The sequence below is a fragment of the Chiroxiphia lanceolata genome, chromosome 22, assembly GCF_009829145.1.
Source record: "Chiroxiphia lanceolata isolate bChiLan1 chromosome 22, bChiLan1.pri, whole genome shotgun sequence".
Classification (NCBI taxonomy): Eukaryota; Metazoa; Chordata; class Aves; order Passeriformes; family Pipridae; genus Chiroxiphia; species Chiroxiphia lanceolata.
Genome location: NC_045658.1, coordinates 481,591 through 504,206, shown reverse-complemented (window position 1 = coordinate 504,206; position 22,616 = coordinate 481,591). Strand labels below are relative to the sequence as shown.

General features: G+C 49.4%; 1 protein-coding gene across 1 annotated transcript in view; it reads left to right on the top strand.

Annotated features, from left to right (window-relative positions):
* Positions 1–22,616, top strand: part of PAX7 (paired box 7) — a 106,267-nt gene that overhangs the window by 28,242 nt on the left and 55,409 nt on the right. The window contains exon 6 of the mRNA XM_032709217.1: positions 21,104–21,303. Within this exon, the coding sequence (XP_032565108.1) occupies positions 21,104–21,303 (200 nt within the window). The remainder of the gene's footprint in view (positions 1–21,103; positions 21,304–22,616) is intronic.

The window sequence follows — 22,616 nt, the reverse complement described above, 5'->3', positions numbered from 1 at the left end:
AGCCTCCCCACTCTGCCAGCTGAGTGGCTGCCAGCTTCCCAGGGATTTATCCATCCTGCCCCATCCTATGGATCGAAATTCAGGAGAGCAGAAACCCGCCGAACCCCTTTTTGGGGGCCAGCCTTGTCTTTTCCCAGTGCCAGCCATGCTCCCCACATCCCAGGCTCTAAAAGCAGCCTCCCAGGATGGCAGAGCTGGGTTGGTCGGAGCTTTTCTTGGCCAACTTTTTCGGTGCCCGAGCGCGCCTTGAAGTGTCAGCTTGACATAATATGTAACAGTAATTAAGAAATAAGCCTCTTGCCCGGTTTCACAGCAATCATTTAGCTAAGTAACTACCATGGTCCAGTGCCTCAAAAATCACCATTAGCCCACGCCACTTATGGCCATAAAATTTCTTGTTTTCTGCTTTTCATCGGACTCACCCTGGAATCTTCGTTTTGCTTTATTTATACATTTGCACTCAAACAATGGCAATAAACCCATTCCCAGAGTGTTGCAAATCAGAAATTTGTCCACATTTTTTCCACCACCTTCCTGGGTGAAGCTGCCTTTTGCTTGGGAACGGCGGTGACTGGAGGCAGCTGGGAGGGGGGGGAGCTGGGTGTCGCTCAGAGATTGATCGGTGCTGTTGGAAGTCGCTGGGATGGGGCAGAGAGGGGGAGCCGGAGGAATCTGGCATGAAAAGGCAGTTTGTGGTGACAGGAGTTTCTTTTGAAAGACCTGATTGAATCAGACCTGAGGCGGGAAGAAACGGCTGTTGCCTTCATTGAGTTTTCGGTAACTTTTACCCCCCTCCTTCTATCGAGGTTTTTGGGCTTTGTTCTGTTTTAATGTGTCCTGTACTGGTTAAGCTGGAAGAAATAACCACGAGGTTATGCCTGCAGAGGGAAAAAAAAAGAAAAGACCAAGGACATCTCACTCAGTTCCTCACAGCCCGTGAGACATATTTGTGACTATTCTGAACCAGTGGAGCACTCATTCTGACACGTTTTTAACCCAGCTCACTATCAGGCTCTGGGCCACAATAAATTACAATTAAAGCTGTCTGCAGGCAGCTCAACGGACCATGTCACGACGCTGTGACACGAACTGAGTTGTCTTAGTTGGTACAATTTATGGAGAAAGCTGCTTGCCCAGCCTTATTACCACAATATCTGCAAAGCGCCTTCCCCTGGGGACTGTGCTGCCATCCATGCTCGCAACACAGATGCTGAACAGTTCAGCTTTAATTAAATAAAAACCTCTGATGCTCTGAGCCCCATTTGCCTCAATATCAGGCTTGTCCCTTCCCTGTTACATCTCCTGTGGGCCCAGTTGAGGTTTTGCTGGGCCGGCTCCGGGAGCGGTGGCTGTTCACTCAGGCAGTGCCAGCTGGCATTGTGGACATTTACCCCCAGTGACATCTGAATTGAGCTCGGAGTAAATGCCCTCGTATTTTGGTCCACTCCACTTCAGAGGGAGTTTTGTCTGAATCAAAAGAAATAGGGACAGGAGGGGATGGGGGGGGAAGAAGAAAAAAAGGAAGATTTTTGGGACTTAGCGTGGCCTGCCTGGATTTCCCTCTCTTGTGGCATTTGGACACCGGAGAAAGCGCTGGGACTTAAACTGAACTATCGACTTTCGGAGGGAAAATTCCTCCTGGCAAGAACAGCCTCATGCTGACTGACATGTGCACGAGGTGACCTACTAAGTATTTTTTTTTTTTTCTTGCTGTTGAATTTATTCCTCCCTGACTTCTTGGTTATTCTGCTAAAATCCATCTTCTCCTTGAGCCCTCGTGTGAACATCTCTCTTCATGAGGCATTAAAGTCTTGCTCTTTCTGCAGAAGGGCCTGTGGAATCTACCTCAATTATCACCCCTGGTCTTGCTCCCCACACTCTCCAGCCTCTCCTCCCCTACTCCTTTCACAGAACCATAGGATGGGTTGGGTTGGAAGGGCCCTTAAAGCTCATCCCATCCCACCCCCCTGCCATGGGCAGGGACACCTTCCACTAGCCCAGGTTGCTCCAAGCCCCATCCAACCTGGCCTTGGACACTTCCAGGGATCCAGGGGCAGCCACAGCTTCTCTGGGAAACCTGTGCCAGGGCCTGCCCACCCTCACAGCCAAGAATTTCTTCCCAATATCCAATCTAAATTTACCCTCTTTTGGCTTAAAGCCATTCCCCCTTGTCCTTTCATTCCCACTTCCCTTCTCTCACCCCTTGTGAACTATCCCCCAAATTTCAGAGTTCAATCTCTTAAAATGCCTTTCCTCAGAAATTCTTCCTGCTGTCCCCCCTGACAGACAGACAGACAGACCAACTCAATGCCAGCCCTGCCAAGTACTCACTGGGCTTTCTTTCCTTTCATGTGCTGCTGCACTCATATATATATATATATATATATATACACACACACACACACATATATATATGTGTGTATATATATATATATAATATGCTTATTTTTGTCTGCAGCCCTGGGCACTGCCCCAGCCCAGATCTGTGCTGTGCAGTGAAAGCAGCGCTCAGTAAACCCTGCATTAGGTTCAGCCTCTGCCTCTCTCCCCAGAGCACATCCCCGGGGCTGCCTTTGCTCTCTAAAGCTCTCCCAGGGCACTCCTCGTCGGCTGCTGTTCCTTTCATCCTTCTCCTCCACCCCTTCATTCCCAGCCCCTCTCCCACGGTGCTGCAGTGCAGAGCAGGCAGTGCCGTGGTTCTCAGCCCCAGCACTTAGGTGGGGTCACACTCCTGTCCAGGACAAACAGCAACCACACGAGCTGGCTCCTGGTCCCACCCGAAAATTTGGCAAGTGTACAACAAACTTACACGAGTCTTATTAGCAGCAAATCCACAGGGAGGGAGGGGCTGGGGGAACCTCTCCAACAAAAATAATAATAGAGGAAGAGCAGCTGAGTTGTTGTTGGGTTTGTTTCAGGGGAAGCTGAAGGTTAGCAATAAAACCCTCCTTGCCTGCTCAGCTGTGGAACCTCATCCCCTCTGGCTGAGGGAAGGCAGGGAGCAGGGATGGGCAGAGGAGCCACTTCCCACTCTGGGAAGGCTCTGCCTCCAACAGGTTTTTATCCAGCTGGACGCGTGGATCGATGGCCCTGATTTATGATCGACTCCTCCAGACAATCCAGACCATTTCTGTATCTCACCCAGCTCTGCTGCCCGTGGTGACAGACGAGCTCATCCCCAAGGACCCCTAGACTGCTTTTGCCCCTTTTCCCCTCCTATTTTGTGTCAGCATATTGATGAAAGTTCACTTCTCACCTTGAGTTGTTCCTACTTTGTCTCTTCTCCATTTAGCAATAATTTTTAGGTCAGAGAGCAAACTGCCCCCCATTTTCCAACCCCTGTATTTCTCTTTCTGCCCACATTCACCACACACCTGAAAGCAGCAGCTGCCCTGGAGCAAAGCTTCCAGATCATTGTTTGAATAAATCCCACTTCTCCATCACAAGATATCAGCACAGAGCCACTGGCCCGACACCAGTGTCTCTGTCAGTGGCACTTGGAAGCCACAAAGAACCTCAGAGCACGATTTTATTCTCAGACCTGTCATTTATCCCTTTATATTTATCCCTTTTGTCCTGTTTCTGTTCTCCATTCTACCCAGGTCTTTAGGGATCAAAAGGTATCATAAACATATAGGAAGGTCCATATATTATTGGTATAGAGGTTTTTAGCCTTTACCAGGCTTCTCCCCACCTTCATTTAGGTGTGGATTTTTGCTAGTAACTCAGCTGTATTGCTTTATTTAAATTTACCTGGCTATTTGGGCACAGTAAATACCAGGTGAAAGCAGTTCGGTATAAGTTTGATCTCTAAGGCTTGTGGAACAGGCCTTAGAAAGTGCTAAATCAGGGCTTTTAAAAGACAAATGACTCAATGAGCACCTCTGCTTGGGGGGCCGAGGAGGGATAAAGGTCAGCAAGGAGATTCAGGCCTTGTTTCAGCAGTATAAAAGCTTTTCTGATTTAAAAACTGATTATTTTTTGCCTTGATTAGGCAGTATTCACCTCCTCTCAGACTTTCAGATTTCACAGCAGAATTTTGCTGGCAAGTAATGAACTGTTTGGGTTTTTTCCTCTCTTTATGTCTGTAAACATCTTTCATGTATTGATTCCTCTGTGTTTCCTTGGATACTTTTTCCAGCCCAGATTTCCAGGCTGAAGTTGTCTTAGATAGAAGCTGAACTTTTGAGTACTGCACAGTTTAATCCTGGGTATCAAATAACCCTTTCTGATGAAAAAAAAAAAGCAACATTTTAGCACCAGTCAGCCAGGAGTTAATTAGCACTGGGAATATTCCCCTTGGAGCAGGAGATAATCCCAGAGGAGCCCGTTCCCACTGGGATATGTCCAACGCTGGGAGCTGTCAGGGGCAGGATTCTGAATTAAATTGACCATTTATCTCTTTTGTTATACAAACTTCTCTTTGAATGCGTCAGCAGAGGGTGACATTGTGCAGGTTTGGGAAATATCTGGAGTGCCATCAACAAAAACTTCGAAGGCTGAAAGTGTTCGGAAGGGGTTAAAATTCAAAGAAAGACCATTAGCTTTTGTTAAAATTTGTAAGAAATACTGAGTTATTTTCATGTAGCATTGCTGTGCACTAAGAAAATATTTTAAATCTAAGTATTATTTCTCTGCTAAAAAAATCTTAGTTTTATAAATACCATTTAACTTTTTTAATATATAAAATTATATGCCCAATCTGAGTTTTTACACATTTTTGATGGAATTTTGAGATTTTGAAAGGGAAACTTTTTTATTCTGGGAATGAAACTGATCCCGGTGTTATCCTGCAAGAATATAAAATTATAGAAATGTTAGACTCTGCTTCTGTAAAGGAAATCTGGACTGTTCCTACAGGTTTTTTAAGACCTACAGACAGTCTGTGGACGGTTGTTGTGAACTGAGCCGAAACTTAAGGGTTTTGACCCAGATGTTGAAATGTGTTTGGTGGATTTTGCTTTACTTGCTTGTGGATCAGGTACTTCCAGGTGCTTTCACTGCACCTGCTGTGACAAAACCTCCCTGGAATCGTCAACACAAGGCAAAATCCTCAGTGACCAACACGAGAGGGAGATGGTTTGTAGGCACACGGGCTACACAAGGCTCTGCTGGTTGGGGTGGGTGCTCTCACCTCATGTAACAGAACCATAGAATGTTCTGTGCTGGAAGGGACCCCCAAGGATCCCTGAGTCCATTTCTGAGGTGAATAGTCCCTCTGAGGATGGCACACACCTCGGGGTTACCAGCCAGGCTCTGGCCACTGAGCAGGTGTAGGGAATGCATCCTGCTTTAAAAGGTTTCTCCCAGAAATATCAGCAGACCCCTGGGACACAAAGCCCTTAAATCACCCAGTGGAGGCTCACGTAACCTTCAAGGCTTGCAGGAACTCCCCGAGCCGTGTCCGTGTTCCCAGTCCCCGAGCCGTGTCCGTGTTCCCAGTCCCCGAGCCGTGTCCGTGTTCTCAGTCCCCGAGCCGTGTCCATGTTCCCAGTCCCCGAGCCGTGTCCGTGTTCTCAGTCCCCGAGCCGTGTCCATGTTCTCAGTCCCCGAGCCGTGTCCGTGTTCTCAGTCCCTGAGCCGTGTCCGTGTTCTTAGTCCTCGAGCTGTGTCCGTGTTTTCAGCTGTCCCTGTGCCCTGTCCCAGCCAGGACAAAGCTGATAGACAAGCTAATGGCTGAGGAGGGAGTGGAAAATCCCCCCTGTGTTCTGGAGGGAGTGGAAAGTGCCCCCTGTGTTCTGGAGGGTTTGCAGTGGCCATGGCCTGGCAGCACCGAGCGAAACCAGCACAAAGGGCCGGGAATGCCCCTCCAGCTCCCACCACGATGCCAAAGCTGCTCCCAATGCGCCGCTGGGGCCCTGGGAGTGGGGAGTGGGACTGTGGGGAGTGGGGCCCTGGGGAGTGGGACCGTGGCTACGTGACCTGGGGCAGCCCCGGCATTCCCAGAATGGGGCTCAGCTCCCCTGGAGCCCAAGGGTTGAACATCCTGGTGGGGTTTGTCCCCACTGAGACCACGGTGTGCCTGGGGTTAAAACCGGAATCCAAGAGTCCTGGGTAATGAACAGGAGAGGAGGGTTATTTGTAGGGACACGGGGAATATGCTGGTTTGGGATGGATGGTCCCACCCAATCCTAAGGAGAAGTGGGAAACGCACCACACTTCTAATGTTTTTCCTAGGATATGCTGGGTTGGAAGGGCCCCACAAGGATCATCAAATCCAACTCCTGGTCCTGCCCAGGCCCATCCCCAAGAGTCACCCCCTGTGCCTAAGGATCATCCAAACCCTCCTGGAGCTCTGGCAGCCTTGGGGCTGTGCCCACTGCCCTGGGGAGCCTGGTCAGTGCCCAACCAGCCTCTGGGGGAAGAACCTTTGCCTGAGATCCAACCTGACCCTACCCTGACAGCTCCAGGCCATTCCTTGGGTGCTGTCCCTGGTCTCCAGCTCTTGGGCTTGTGTTTTGCTGAGACTTAACATGTACACCCATTGCTTCTGGCTGTTCCAAGACACAGTTTATTTGGCATTGTGGAGAAAGTTGTTCTGGCATTGACTTGTCTGTTGTGCTGGTTAGAAAACATTCATTAAAACAAAGAGATTCTCTAGTTTTAGAATCGAGGGGCACCTGCGATTTCAAACCTTTGCTGCCCTGTTGGATTTGCCAGAGGGCACCTGAACACTTTTCTTGCTGGTCAACAGAGGGATCTCTGTCTTGTTACCAATTCTAACAGCTCTGGAGTTGTCCAGCAAACCCAAGAGCTTGTTCTCCCCGGGATTTCTGAAGCATGAAATGGGAATCTTTAGGCACAGAGGAAAGTGTTGAAGGAAGAAGGGCAGGCCAACCAATTACCTGAGTAATGTGTCAGAGCTGCAGGTGATGTTTAGCAGGGATGGCTCTCAGAGAGGTGTGCTCTCACCCGACTGGCAGTGCTCTCACCTAACCGGGAGTTTGGGATTCCACGTAGGAATTATGCAGCACATCTGACAAGGTGCAAGGAATCTGCCCAAGTCGTTCATTTCTCTTGGCATAATGATCCATGAAGGAACAACCAGTGGACCCAGCAGCCACCTGGGAGTCAGGACTTCCAGATTTTATTTCTCAGAGCAGTAAAAATGAATTTCCACCATCCAGTTCCCTCATCTTGTCCTGCTGCCATCCTTTGTCTGTGTTTTCTCTCCATACAACCCCAACCTAACCCCAGTTATGGGCTGTAGGAACTACAGAAAGACAAATAACATTTAATGCTGTTTCACACTGAAACACAGGGTATCTGGACAATTCAGACAACTGCATATTTGAAGTGTTTCAAATTTCAGGGGGAGGTAATTTCTTAATTTAGCTAAGCCAACCTACCCTTTCCCAAGGGGAAAATCTCCGTGCTTGCACCCTGAATGTCCTCAGCGTGCAGAATGAAATTATTTACCAGCTGAAGAAGTATGAATATCAAAAGGTTCATTAAGCATTCCAGCTAATTTGCTCTGGTCTGTAAAATTTGGTTGGGGAGAAGGGGTGGATGAAAGGGGTTAGGCTTTTGCATGGTCAGTGCTCAGCTTTCAAAACTCTGCACAGTGTGGAACTAACTCTCATGGTCTCAGGCCCCTGGAAGGGTGAGGGATTCTCATGTGGGCTCATCAGGAGCTGGAAAAATATTTTTCCTGTGGCATTTGTGCACTTGCTTTGTCTGTTCAAGTTGGGGGAGAGAATTTTCTTCCTGTAACATTTCACTGTTTGGTTTTCGAGTGGGTTTTCAAACCCACTGCTTGGGTTTCTGACCTTTTTTTTAATTATGAGTTGTTAATATCTATTTTATTCACTGATTTTTCTCAGAATCTGTTTGTGTTAGCTGCTGGTGCCTGTCCTACATGTAGTTACTGAGATACTGAGTGCCAGAAATGAACTCATGCCACAGAAGGTTCCATGTGTCCCAGAGATCCGGGCACACAATTCCTCTTCTTTTTCCACGGTTGTGGTCACAGGGGAACCAACATTTTGATATTTGAGACATCACATCTCTCAAAATCATGGTCCCAGCTCTTGGCTCTTTTGATTCCTGTGGCATGGTCAAAACTGAATTAAAACGCGACTAGAGGCTTCTGAAAGATCCCAGGGCCACATGTGGAAGGAAATCAGAAAATACAAAGGGTTTTCAGTGTCTTCTCAAATCACATCTTCATGTTGAAATGAAGCTACTGCTTAGTAGAAAAAAAAAATTTAATTGAATAATTCGAAAACAAAGCAAGATTTTTCATTTCAGATCAGCTGAAATGTTTTTACTACCTTAGATTAAAATATTTTCATTCTTTATCTAAAAAAACCTAAACAATCTGGTCAAAGAGAAATTATCTAAGACTATCCCGAAACATTCTCCCTGTGTTTGGGAATTTGACTGTCAAACTGTAAAACTCCAGATCTGCACTAACCAAAAGAGAAGCAGTGGCAGAAATACCTGCTCCCATCTGTGAGTGACAGGCTAGAACATTGTTCTCCTTGTATTCAGTCCTTCCAGCTGGTAAGCACAGGGCTCCTCTGTGAAGACCCTTCTGGTTCCATCCCGGTGGGAAATGCTTTTGGCTTTGCTCCTCATTTTGAATTCCTAAGCAGGAAGTAGCTGTGAAAGGTTTCAGCTCCTGCCCTGTGTCTGTCAGGGTGCTGTTGTCTCACAGGATCACAATCCAAGAGGAACAGTGATCACTGCAGCTCCTGAAAGATCCCTTGTTACATCTGAAAATACCTAAAAGATGAAGTCATATATCCTGAGAAATGCTTGGCAGATAAACCCCAAGGAATATAATGCACACAGAGTTCCTGAAAAAACTTCTCTGTGGGGCTGGAGACTTTGGAACTTCTGTCTTGATCGAGGGACAGTTGTGTCCTGCCTTCCTTGGGGCTACAGGGCACGTTCAGCACAGCTCTGCTCTGGGTGGGTTTGGCCTCCCCCCATCCTTTAGAGAAATTGGTATCTGAGGCTTGAAGTGTTAAATTTGGACAATTTACCCCCAAAATTAAATTTCAGAGCTGTGATCTGATGGAAATGGAGGCTGTGGATATTTGGAGTCTGCAGAGAGCTGAGCTCCAAGCTCAGCACAACCCTGCTCTCATGGAGTGAGCTGCCTCTTTAACTTCATCTGGGCACATTCACTCTGGAACCTAAGGATGAAAAGTGTCAGGAGAGGCAAATGTTCTCTGCTATCAAGCAGGAAAGGTCCCCTGTCACAGTGCTGTGCCTGCTCCTCTGGGAAAACATCTTGGTATCATGGCAGGAGTGGCAGAAAATGTCCTGCTGGGCTTCAGCGTCCCCTCAGAGGCACTTGTGTTGCCTGGCTTGTCACCCCGGGCCGGGAGCTGTGCTGGTGGCACAGCTGGGGCTCTGTCAGTGATGATGCCTGTGAGCAGCACCACAGAGCAGAGCAGCGTGGGCAGGGCTCTGTTTGCTCCCTGAAGCAAATGTGCATGGAGCAGGAGCAGGATGCGATGCCAGGCCAGCACAGCTTCTTGTAGCCATGCCCACTTTGCTCCTCAAGGAGAATCCCTTTCCCAGAACCTGTAGGAGAAGCTCCAGAGAAGCCTTTACACCCCTTGTCCTTGCTGGTGGTCAGGAACAGAAGCCAAAAGGCTGCTGAGGCAGCAGGGAGCAGCTCTGCAGCGGTGCCTCTTGTTTTGGTGCCGTGGCCTGGCTTGTGCTGGTGCAGCCCCTCACTCACCGACCTCGCCTCGCTCCAAGCCCCCTCCTCCCCCCTCTCCCCCTGGAGCTCCCTTCCCGGCCCCGGGGGTTTTAATATTCAGGCTGTACCTTCCACATGAGCTGTGCTGAAGAGTTGACGTGTCGGAGTTTATTGATATCACATCGGGCCGCGCGGGGCTGTCAGCTGCACATTCAGCCTCCCCAGACCCCCTAAGGTGCTGCTTCTGGCAGCTCTAAAGGAATCTGTACAAAAACCAGCCTTTTGGTTTTGTCCAAGGTGAGACAATGCGGGCAGGGCCCTGCACCAGATGACAGGGCTGATAAAGGACCGAGCGGCGCAGGGATATCTTTCTTTCTTTTCGCTCCTTCATTCAATCCTTCTTTCTGTCACTTGCATTCTCTCCTCCCTACACTTTTCTTTCTTCTCTTTCTTCTGGGAGCAGGGAGCGGCAGAGACAGGCACCGGGGTTCAATTGCAGGCGAATGTCACAGTCCAGCTTCTCACCACACTGGCAGCAGCAGCCGCGGTCGCTCTTGGCCAACGTGACTTATGGGCTCGCTCTTCTCGTGGGCCCTTTCTACCAGAGCTCCCACACTCACGTCCTTTGGGGTTTTCCCCGGGGCTGAAATGAGTGTAGAGCTGTGGCTGTGTGTGAGGAGAAAAGTAGGCAGGGAAAGGGCATAAATTTGGAGACAAAGGGAGAAGTGCAGTAGAGAGAGCAAGAAAGCAAGTGGAAGTAGCAGTGAAGCGAGAGGATGTGTTTATACACTCACACGTGTGTATATATATGTGTATATATGTGTATATATATGTGTGTATATATATATATATGGTGCGTGTATCTAGATAAATAAACAAGCACAGGAACGGGAAGGAAGCAGAAGAGGGGAAAAAGAATCAGAGCTCTCCAAGGACAGCTGCCTTAATGACTTTTGCTGCATCCCTCTGTTTTCCCAGACACGGTGGAGCACAAAGCAGAGGAAGGGAGGTGGTGGCTCGTGCCTCCACACACCTCTTGGCTTCAGGCAGTCGAGCTGACACTCAGATAAATGAAGCAGGGCTTACAAACAGCAGGAGGAATGTGTTTCTCATGTGTGGTTAAGTGCTCTCTGGTGCCTCATTCTCACGGGCTGGTTTTTCAGGATTGGGAAAGGTTTATGAGGTTAAATTTGTTTATCTTTCCTGAAAGAGTCTTATACTGAAAGGTCTTTAATTTGATGGATCCAGCCAGGGCTGAAACAGCAGAGGAACTACAAGACCAGATTAAGGGCTGTTGGCAGAGCTGTGTAGGGTTTGGGATGAAAATAAAAGCGGGTGTTGCAGACTGGGATGGAGGAGCAAGGACAGAGCTGTGAGGGGATCTCAGGGTGAGAACAGCAAGGCAGCAATGGCCAAGGCTGAGATGTGCTGGCAGAGCCTGTGGGGCCAGAACTGGGACAGAAGGGGTGGCAGGACTTCAAGTACATGGGCAGAGCCACGCTGGGACAAAGCCAGGAGCAGCAGAGGTTGTCACAGGCAAGAAACTCTGAAACCTGGATTTATGGGTCTCACTAGGGTAGGATGGGATGTCCATGCCTATGTGGTGGGCTGACAGCAAGAGCAGTCCAGCCCAGATGTGTGGGGAAAGGTCACTTTTGGTGAGGTATCACCAGCACCTGAGACACAACTGTGGTGCTTCTGCTCAGACAATTTTTGAGAAAATTCTTGATTAAAAAGTACTGCAATGGATTAAGGCTGTGGGAGTGGCTCCAGGATGGAAACACATGCTTGTTTATCCATATGAGAACTGAGGTAAAAGGGTAAAACTGCCCAGAGATGTCCATCCTCTGTCTGGGGGCTGTTCTGAGTCTCTCTCCTGTGGATCTGGGTGTTGTTTTCACGAGGGTGTTTGAATAGCGCAGTGTGTTTTCTGTAGTGCCATTGCAGGCCCTCTGGGAGGGTGGGCGTGGTGCCCGTGGAGAGCAGTGGGATGTTGGTTTGTGCTCAGAATGAGGAGGGAAACTGGTGTGAGGGGCTCCCGGACCCCTGGCTTGAGAGCGTGTGGTGCAACGTGTGCTTTGCTGCAGCGGGAAAACAGGCATGGCTGGAGCACGGGGTGGGATCACAGCAGGCTGGGCATCACTGAGCTTTCCTTGCATTTCCTGGGCCCTGGCTGGAGCTTCCACCCAGTCGAGGCATGGCATGAATTTAGTGGATGAAAGTCAGGGACAAGCTGAGCATAAGGTTGAGAGGCTTCTTGCTGAGCTGGGGCCATGCCATAGCCTGCCCCAGGCCAACTCACCCCTGCCAGGACCCACACTGCAAACAAACACAGAGTACCAAGCTGAACATGAACATTACATTTTACATTTTGGTCCATCACTTACTGTTTTTTCATCTCCAGGTATCATACACACACTTGTCCTTCATGCCTGGCTGTGTATTCCTCAGGCCAGGTGTTCTGTTCTGGGTTTACCTGCTGCTTTAACTCCTAAATCAAGGTGGTTATCAAAGCATCAGATCCCCCATCCTTAATGCCAGCAGGCTTCCAGCATCCTGGCTGCCTGTGCCCCATCCTCCTGTGCAGCTCAGACCCTGGGGGATGTTTGTGCTGCTCCAACATCTTCCCTGTGTCTGTGAGAAATTGTCTGAAGGGAACAGGAGAGATGAAGCTGAAAGGGAAGAAGCAAAAAAGGGAAAACTACAGAGAAAGTGAACAGAGCTGTTTTCCCCCCGCCTCTTTATTCCCCCTGTATCCCAGCTGGTCTCCCTTTGCTTCCCAGTTTTGGGAGCACTATTGATACCTCTCTAAGGACACTGTTTGGATTCAGGCAGAGGAGCCAAGGAGCCCCTGCAGCCCCTCTCGTGCAGGGCTGTGCTGGATCCTGCGCCTGCCACAAGCAAGAGGCCATGAATATTGAAGTGAAAAAGGGGCCTTTTATGGACTTCACAGATGTGGTGGGACTTGGGGCAGGCCTCATTACCTCGGGGTTCTTTAAAAGGCCAAACAAAAGCCAGAAGAAAGAGTGTTGGGGTGGAGGGGGCAGGGAGGCGAGAACTAGAAAAAAGTTGAAAGAAAAGAAAAGACGACTGGAGTTGATGGATATTCCATCTGTTTATGTTCAGGCCAGTGCTGGGAATTAACAAAGGCGGTTGGAGACATAGGCTCTCTTTTGCCCTCCCTCCCTCCCTATCTTCCTCCAAATGTTCTGGATGGTTTGGTTTTGTTCAGTGCCTGCAAGGAGCAGAATATGTTGTGTTTGTTGTGGCCATGTGTCTTCCCGTGGGGGCACTGCAGCTGGGACTTCCCTGCCAGACCCAGACTGGGCTTGGGGTTTGCTGGGCCCCCACATCTCTCACTGATTTCACATTCAGAGTGGATGGAGCCTCCAGGGCCAGATCCCTCCACCCAGATAAATGAGTACAAACTTCTTGGCTCCTACCAGAGCTGCTCTGGTGCGTCAGCAAAGGGCTTTGCTTGGGCTCTGTACATTGTGAAAGAGCATCTGCTTGGATGTGCAATTCCTTCTTCTTTGTGGCTTTGGAAAAGCCTCCATCTAGTTCAGCTTCAAGGCAAAGGTACGTTCCAAACCCAGAGTTACCTGGAGTGGCTGCAGCTGAGAGGAATGCAGGGAGAGCTGGTGGGGAGCCCTTCACTCGAAGCAAGTCCTCGTATTGGCAAGAGCTTTTGGGCAGTGGATGACTATTCCAAGGAAAACAGGGTCTCTCCAGCTTTTTCTTTCCAAAATCTTGTAGTGTTCCACTTGCAGTCGTGCCTCTGAACCTGGCTAGACCTGCCCCCAAAAGGCTCAGACACTTGTTCAAGGAGATTTAGGGATTTTATAGTGGAAAATGGAGGTGAATTTTGGACCTCTGTGCATCCCAAATTGACCCCAACGAAATAAAATTTATATTCTTTTGTTTAGAATCACACGTGTATTTCGTGGCCAAGTGCCAGGTGAGATAGAATGGTTTGGATTGGAAAGGACCTTAAAGATAACCTGGTTCCAGCCCCAGATACTCCTGTACAAGAGTTTTCTTGAAATCCCCAATCCATGAGTTAGGAGGTGAATTCTGGCAGAGCTGGGAGGACAGGGAGTTCTGCTCAGGGAAGCAGGACCAGAACCAGGGAACACTGAATATATGGCACCACCTGTGGGTCTTCGAGCTCAGCACGTGAACGTGGGACCCCTCCTGGGTGAACCTTTGGATTCAGCCGTGGAGAAATGATTGGATCCCTGGCTCCAGGACAGAACAGGGTTCTCCCTCTGGTCACTGGTCACCCACAAGTGGGGAGCTGCTCACACTTGGACAGGTTGTGTGGGCTCCCTTTTCATCCATTAAATCTCCAGCTCTCCTTTCTCCCTCCAGCTTCTCCTTCCACATCTGATCTCCCTCGTTCAGTAGAGACCTTGACATGCTGAGGGAATTCTCCAGCTGTGAACCCTCTCTCCCTTTGACCCTCACCCCTTTTCTATATCCATCCCAGACAGACAGACAGACACTGTCACTCCCTGTCAAAGAGCACCAGTTCCACTGTGAGTATTATTTCCAGACTGGAAAGCCCATAATGGACATTACCTCAGTCTGTGGTTTGGTTACAGCTGGTCAGTTCAGGGTCTGAATAATAAAAATACAGAAAAATACCCCAACCTTTCTCTTGCCAGGCCCCCACACTAATGCTGTGCTGAACACTGCAGCCCCCAGCTGAGCTGTAAATGATTTTTTCATTTTCCTAGACCTGCTCCCTGGTCTGTTTGGTATTCAAGGGCACCCCACCAACAGGCACTGTCATTCTGCTTGGGCCGAATTACTTGATTAAAACGCGTATCAACTATTATGTGATTCGTTTGCTGCTGCTGCTCCACACCACAGCCCCCTAAACTATGTTAAACTGTGATACAGCTGCACAGGCACGAGCAAGCACTGGGGAATGGGGGTTTACCGGTTGGGAAGGGGAGGGAGGGGAAACCCAACCCTTTATTGTATGTGCTGTGGCAATTATTGGGTTTTTGTGTCTGTGAATGTGCTTGGAGAGGGGCGAGGGGGGCAAGAAATGAATTTGAAACACCTGTCCCCCTCTGCAGTCCCACCTGCTGCTGAATAGGTTTGGAGGTGAGCAGGGTTATTTGGGGCACACAGAAGCACCTCTGGCTCACTGGGAACTTGGGACTTCTTTGTTTTCTAAGAAGAAAGAGACAAGGCTGTTCTTGTTTCTGTGCTGGAAACTAAAACTAAGGCAGAACATTTCTGTGATGCTGCCATTGTGTCACCTTTCCTCTCAGCCTTCTTGTGGTCTTGTTTGCATTTTGATGGGGTTTGTTTGCTTTCTGCCAGAGGGAAAGGCAGATGCTCAGAAGTCAGGGAGAGTTCCAGCTCTGTCTCCTGAAGCTGTGGATTGCAGGAGCAGCAGAGGAGATGTGCTCTGTGAATGAACCACTGTGTCTGGGTGATCCTTCTTTATCCTACATGCTTTTGGGGGAGCAGGAAGGAAGCATGAGCTGTGCAGTCCCACCCTCCTGCCCCAGAGGTGTGTTATAGCCCAGGTCCATGGCAAGGATCTCACTGTAGTCATGGAATAGGTGGGGTTGGAAGGGACCTTAAAGCTCATCCAGTGCCACCCCCTGCCATGGGCAAAGACACCTTCCACCAGCCCAGGCTGCTCCAAGCCCCATCCAACCTGGCCTTTCACACTTCCAGGGATGGGGCAGCCACAGCTTCTCTGGGCACCCTGTGCCAGGGCCAAACCACCCTCACAGCCAAGAATTTCTTCCCAGTATCCAACCTAAATCTACCCTCTTTCAGCTTAAAGCCATTCCCCCTTGTCCTGTCACTCCGGGCCCTTGTAAATAGTCTCTCTCCATCTTTTTCGTCAGCTCCTTCAGGTACTGGAGGGCCACAATTGGGTCACCCCAAAGCTTCTCTTCAGGCTGAACGATCCTATCTCTCTCAACCTTTCCTCATAGCAGAGGTGCTCCATCCCTCTAATAAACTTGGCCTCCTCTGGATATATTTATGTAGAGATCTTATTATTTTAGGCCCTCATGCCAAGGTATCCCCAAGCAGGAGGTGTTCCCACCTGGGAGGTGGTGAATGGTAATGTAGCACCATTTATTATGGCAATGTCAGGAAGCAAAAACATCACTTGAGGTGAAACCTCATCAAGAGACTCTTTAATTGTCCTCCAGCATAAAAAGCCTGAGGTTAGTTTATGTACCTCAAGTTCAAGTGCACGTGGGACTGGAAACCTGTTCATGGACACATTTCTGCTGCTGGGGCCACCAGGAGACAGCTCTGGTGGATGGAGAGCACTGTGCAGAAGGGAGGGCCTTGTGTGGGGCTGGACTGTGGGGGTGCTCAGGACTTGCTGATACCTTCCAAGTGAGGTTTTCCTCCTTCTCTCATGCCTTCAAATCCAGGTTTCCCTGTGACTGCATTGGCTCCCCAGCCAGTCACCTCCAGGTGGGTTCTGTGGAGCATCTCTGCTGCTCCAGCTGTACTGGGGTGTGTTTGCTGAAGCCAATTGCAGCACAAGAGGTGCAGTTGTAGCCAAGCCATTCACAAACCCAGTCCCTTCCCCCTTCTCCATCTCTCCCCTCCAACACACATTTAATTTTTAGGATGGTGCAGCTGGAAGGAAGAAAGAAAGAGAGGAAATGAGATGAGGAATAGTGTGCAGCTCCCCTTTACCCTCTGACAAAATCCAACCCCCACTTTAATGAATGCGTTTCCATGTCTGGTCCTCTCTGCCAATCCTTCCAGACGGCTCCAAGGTGCTTCAAGGCAAGGCAGCAGGTCCTTGTAGAGCATCAAGGGCTCAGGCTGAGCCTGGAGGGTCTTGTTGTGGCCGATTCCACGTAATCCTGTTGATTAATTTAACTCCAGGGCTAAGAGGAGCCCAGAAGCAGTGAATGGAGAGGAGAAAGGCAGAGGGGGTGAAAGGGAAGTAGAGGAGGGAAGGGAAGGACACAACCAGTCTGTAATTACTGAGGGTTTTCTCAGTCCTTTCCTCCAGCTCCAGCTCCCTTTGCTCCTCTCAAATCCCTCCAGAGAGCTCTGCCCAGCTCTCTCTAGTTGTACCCATCCTGAACCGGCAGCATTATTGAGGAATGGGAGTTTGGGGGAGGTAATTCCCACATTTCCTCGGGCCAGAATGGCTCCCAGGACGTGTCCAGGCTTCTCTTTATCACCTTTGCTGTGCCATCCTGCCCTCACCCCTGCACACCAGCTCTGGCCACACTCATGTCCACGGGCAGAAACAACCACTGGGCTTCATCCCATCTTCCCCAGGCCACTGCAGAGCAGAACTCCCCACTGCTCCACACAGACCTTCAGCAAGTCCCTTCACATGGTTATCTCTCCCCTCTTGCACGAGCCAGGTTGTGTCTCTGCCCCAGGAAGGTACCTGTAGCTTGGCACAGTTCCTCGGGAGAAGAGGGAAGAGCCAACGAATTTTCACCCTGGCATTCCACTGCTTTCACTCCCACAATGAAGTCTGTGCCTTTTTACTTCTAAAAGTATTGCAAAGCAGAGAGGTTTGAGCAGTTTGTTTTCTTCCTGAGCTACAGAGCAGTTGCACAAAAAATAAAGGTGGAATTGCTCTTAAAATATAAAATCTAGTGGGATGAGTGTGTGTGTAACACACACGCTTTTCTTTAAGTTTTTTCCTTTTCTTGGACTTGTTCTGCTGTGAAATTTTTTCCCTCCATTCACGTTCCCTTTCTGCTCCTTCCTGTCAGTCTTTCCCGGTGGGATATCCTGGGGGAGCTCCGTGGTGGACAGATAGCTGGTTCCCATCCTTCATCAGAACAACTGATTGGAAAACCACCCAAGAAGCTGCTTCTAGATATTTCTCCACCTTCTTATTTACATTGTTGCTTGTACTGAGTAAGTGTAAAACGCTACCACCTCGTGATTGTTCCTACAGCAATAGTCCCGTTGTTGCTGGGGGCTGGAAACTGGGATTTCCCCTGCTCACAACCATTTTTCACACAGGGATGTGTTGCAAAAAATGAAGTGTTTAAATTTTGGGTGAATCCCCAGCGAGGGAGTCTCTTTGAGTTATTCTTTTTGAGAATAACTTTAGAGAGCTTCTAATTGGGTGGAATCTTTGGGAGATTGTGGGAATGGTTTGTCCAAGGTATTCCAGCTGGTCAGGAAGGGCACAGACCTGTGGAGTTGCTCATGAGGCAGGTGAGGGAGCCTGTCCACCATAGCAGGGATGTGTTGAGTAACAGGCTCGACCAGCCCATCCCAGCTGGAAGACTTTCTCTATTCTTCCCTGATTCCCTGTGTGACAGGAGCAGCTGCTCCATGTCAGACCAGCTGGTTCCACACATACCCTGGGATTTTTCTTGCTCTCTTGGTTTCATCTTTGTAGTCGGGTTGTTGGAGCCTTGGACTTGGCACGAGGAGCTGTGGCTTCTGTTCCCAGCTCTGCTCCTGACTCATGGGGTGACCATAGGTGGGTGAGTTCCGCCGTCCCAGCCACGCTCGGGAAATGGGGATAATGCCAGGTGGGAGCTGTTGGGAGGCTTGGGGATAGGGAAGTTTACTTTGCAAGGGTTGGCAACACTGATGGCTGTGGGTGGCACAGGTTGCTCCTCATGACAATCAGTCACCCTCTCCCAAAACCTCATGGCCAAATCAGGGATCCTCAGTGAGGAGTTCAAAGCTGGTGCAGGAAGTTTGGCTGTTTTCCCTTCTGGACTTCTGCAGACAGAAGTGAAGTGTGGGAGATTAAATAATTTACAGATCCTTTTCCAGACTGTTTTTCCTTCACCCAGGGAGATCCTGGATCCCAGCAGTTGGATCAGATGAGCAGATGAGCTGTAGGGAGATGATCTGACACTGCTGCCAGGGCAGGGGCAAGGGGAGATCCCAGCCATGATCACACTCTCATGACAGGACTTGCCTGTTTGGGACTTCGGTGAAACACTCAAACAACCATTCTTGTGCTAAAGAGCTCACAGGCTGCCAGTTCCTACTAAGTGTATGTAGTGTGTGTCCTAACTACACCTGGGTGGGTAGTAACTACAGAGAAATAGGACATTTAAATCTGGGTATTTTCCTTCCTCTGTATTTTCCTTCCCCTTCCTCACACTGGCTCTCTCACACCCTGGACACAAACACACCTCTGTCATTATTTTTTCATACCAAACATTACCAGGAAAGACACAAACTAATTAATAATCACTTCAGTGATGAACTTAAATTTACTGAATGCTCTAGGTTTCCAGATGTGCTTTTGCTCAGCATGGTACTCCAAGGCCCAGATGTGCTTCTACCTGTCCTGAATCATGTGGGACCCAGATGTGGAAGGCTTTTATTTTCAAGTGCAGATGTTCCTTTTATTTGACACTCCAGACCTTCCCTGAAAGTGGACAAAACCAAAAAACTACTTTAGTAGCAGGTTTTTGCCATGAGCAGTGATGTTGCCTTTAAACTGTGGGGCAGAGGCTGCTCCTCTGAGGTCAAAAGCGAATTTCTCACTGCTTTTGGTGAGAAATCAAGAAATAAAAGGTGGTCTAAAAGATGAATGTATGTAAAGACCCTTACGTACTTATTGGTAAGTCAGAGGCAGAAGGAGGAAAAACCTGTTAGGGTGATGTTTTTGCCCCCAAAACAAGCCACCCACTCCCCTGCAGCAGAGCTGCCCTGGCTCCAGCACAACTGCATTATCCGAGGTCCCACGTCCTCCCGTGAAGCCCCAGGACATAAAAGCATTTTTGTTTTGAATGCAGAGGCATTTTGTGGTGAGCTCAGTATAAACAAGAGAGATCCGAGGGGATATTTGCCTCCTACTCCTCAAACTGCCGCCGCTCCCCAGCAGCTGTTGGGGAATCACAGCTGCTGTTCCCAGCCCTGACAAGGAAAGAGGCAGATTTTTGGATGATGATGATATAGAGGCTGAAAAACACCGTGAGGAACTTTATCATCAAGTTGAGCACATGGAAGTCCTGATTTAATCCTTAGATTAGAAAAGGTTCACCCAGAAAGAAAAATTACTTCTCTGTGAGCACAGTTTGATTCTGGCTCTGTGGTTCCTCTGAAAGACAGAAGTCAAGCCTGGTAGGGAAAAGAAATCAGTGACATTATAGAGCCTCCTGTTCTCATGAGAGAGAAGGAAAAGGTGACAGAGACCACATCTCTCTCCTGCCTCAAGGGTATCATCTCTCAGGTTGTTCCTCCCCTGCTGCCACGAACCAGGGGCACATTTCTCCCTGTCCCAAAGGCAGACACAAAGCTTGGCCTGGCTGAGATCCTTCAGACACTGCAGGGAACTGAGACCTGCACGTTGTGTCTTGAAACGAGATTTGTTCCATGAGAGCAAACACTGGAGTCACAGCTCCATGGTCTGTGTGTGCCCCCACCAAAATCCACTGAACACTTGGGGAACATCAATGTAGTGCCTTCTGCTGTATCTCCAGAGGGGAAAAATGGAGGAAAACTGCATTTGCTTATTCCAGCTGTACTTCTTTGGGCCTCAGGAGGCAACAGATGTGGTGCCAGGCTCAAGGCAGGGAGAAGGGAAAGGCACAGGTCCAGGGAAAGCTAAGAAATAAGTGACCAATTAGACATTGGGAAAGGACTCTGATGGCATCTGAACTCTGTAGGAGTCTGGTCTTGTTCAAAAATCCTGCTGAAATGAGGGAATTTAAGAGTTGAGGAACTGTATCCTGTGGGCAGCCCAACCTACAGGTAAAGCAGAGCTGGAAAGGTTTTTCTCCACCTGTAAAAATTCCTGATTATTCTTTTTTTTTGCTTCCTAAAGTGGTTTAAAAGAGATGAAATGTTAAACACCAACACTTGACAAAACACAGGAGAAAATGAGGCAGCACAAGCCAAAGCATTTTTATGTGACATTTTTATGTGCTTATTTCAGCTTCGACATTTTTCAGTGTAAAATGTGCGCCTCTGAAATAGTAATTTCAAATTAAAAAATGGAAATTTCTTGAAATAAGTCAACAACTGGAAGTTCTTTCTCTGTAACAATTTGAACCGAGGACCACGACCCACTGTTTTCCTGCAGGAGTTTTGATTTTCCTAAGTTTTCTTTGCAATGTGGGAAAAAATAATAGTAGGAAACAACATAAATAACATAAATCTGGCAGATATGTTGTACACGGGCACTGTGTGAGGGTGGGCAGGCCCTGGTACAGGGTGCCCAGAGAAGCTGTGGCTGCCCCATCCCTGGAAGTGTCCAAGGCCAGGTTGGACGGGGCTTGGAGCAGCCTGGGCTGGTGGAAGGTGTCCCTGCCCATGGCAGGTGGAACTGGATGATCTTTGAGGTTCTTCCATCCCAAACTGGAGTGTCTGTGATTCAGTGCTTTGTTTGATCAACAGGAGAACCAGGATTACTTCTCTGGGCTGCTCTGCTCTTCCCACAGCCTCTGTCTGACCTTGAACCACACAAACCTCACTCCCATTCCTCTCCCTTCCCAGGTAACAGGTTGGATGAAGGCTCTGATGTGGAATCTGAGCCAGACCTGCCCCTAAAGCGCAAACAGCGCCGCAGCAGAACCACCTTCACGGCCGAGCAGCTGGAGGAGCTGGAGAAGGCCTTCGAGAGGACCCACTACCCCGACATCTACACCCGCGAGGAGCTGGCCCAGAGGACCAAACTCACCGAGGCCCGTGTGCAGGTGAGGAGGAGAGTCAGCATGGGGGAACAGCCTGGGGAACAGCTCCCTGGTCACCCTGGGCAAGGAGAGGGTGCTGCTGGGCAAGAGGGATCTCTGCTCTGGGGGGAGCAGGGACAGCACCCAGGGAGCGGCTGGAGCCGCGTCAGGGCAGGGTCAGGTTGGGTCTCAGGACAAGGTTCTTCCCCCAGAGGCTGGTTGGGCACTGAACAGGCTCCCCAAGGCTGCCAGAGCTCCAGGAGGGTTTGGATGATCCTCAGGCACAGAGGGGATGGTCCCTTGCAGGGCTGAGGGTCAGGCTGATGATCCCTGTGGGTCCCTTCCAGCTCAGCACATTCTGTGATTCTGAGGGGTTGTTGAAAGGTGGTGACATGGACACACATCTCCAGATCCACATCCACAAGGATCTGAGCCTTAAATCCAGTTCTGCATGAACCCTGAGACAAGCTCAGATGGTCAGAGCGTGGTACCAATAACACCAGGGGTGTGGGTTTGATTCCTGCATGGGCCATTCACTTCATAGTTGGACTCAATGAGCCTTGTGGGTCCCTTCCAACTTAGAATATTCTCTGGTTCAACACTGGACTTGATCATCCTGATGAGTCCCTTCCAGCTGAGCATATTCTATCCTACATTCCCACAGATTTGCAGATAGGCCCTTTGGATTTGGCCCCTTGCAGAGGTACCAGCTTGAGGGTTCGCTCCATGTTGGAACGAGGAGCCAAACTTTCCTGTACTTGGCAAGGCATTTGGTGCTCTGTTTTCTGCTGGAGAAATTCCTCCCTTTGCTTAGGAGGAAACAGTGTGTTTGTTTCTGGTTGGTATTTGAGGACAAATCCCACCATTTACCAACTTTTCCCAGGGGAGCAGATCATATTTTGCAAAGTTTGCAAGTTCTGTGTGTGAATTTTTATAAAAGTATTTTTTTTTCTCCACCTTCAGAGAGCATGAAAAGGGCGGGGGGAGGGAAGGGGAGGGGAGGAGCAGGAAGGGAGGGTTTGGAGCTGGGGGACTCTGACATCTACACGATTAATAGCCCTTGTGGGAGCTCCACACAGAGACCCTTATGTCTGCAGATAAAGGCTGGGTCAGCAGTGTGTGCAAACACGCCGAGGGATCAGGAGTGTGAACAGATCGGGGGGTATAATAGAGTCCCTCGGGGACAGGGAAGGGAAGGGGGAGGGATGGGGGATTGTACCGGGTTCCAGCAGGGAAATGGAGACCCCAGCAGGGAAATGGAGACCCCAGCAGTGATACAGAGACCCCAGCAGTCTGCCCTCTGTGCGGCCACTGCACTGCTGGGCTTTCACACCAAG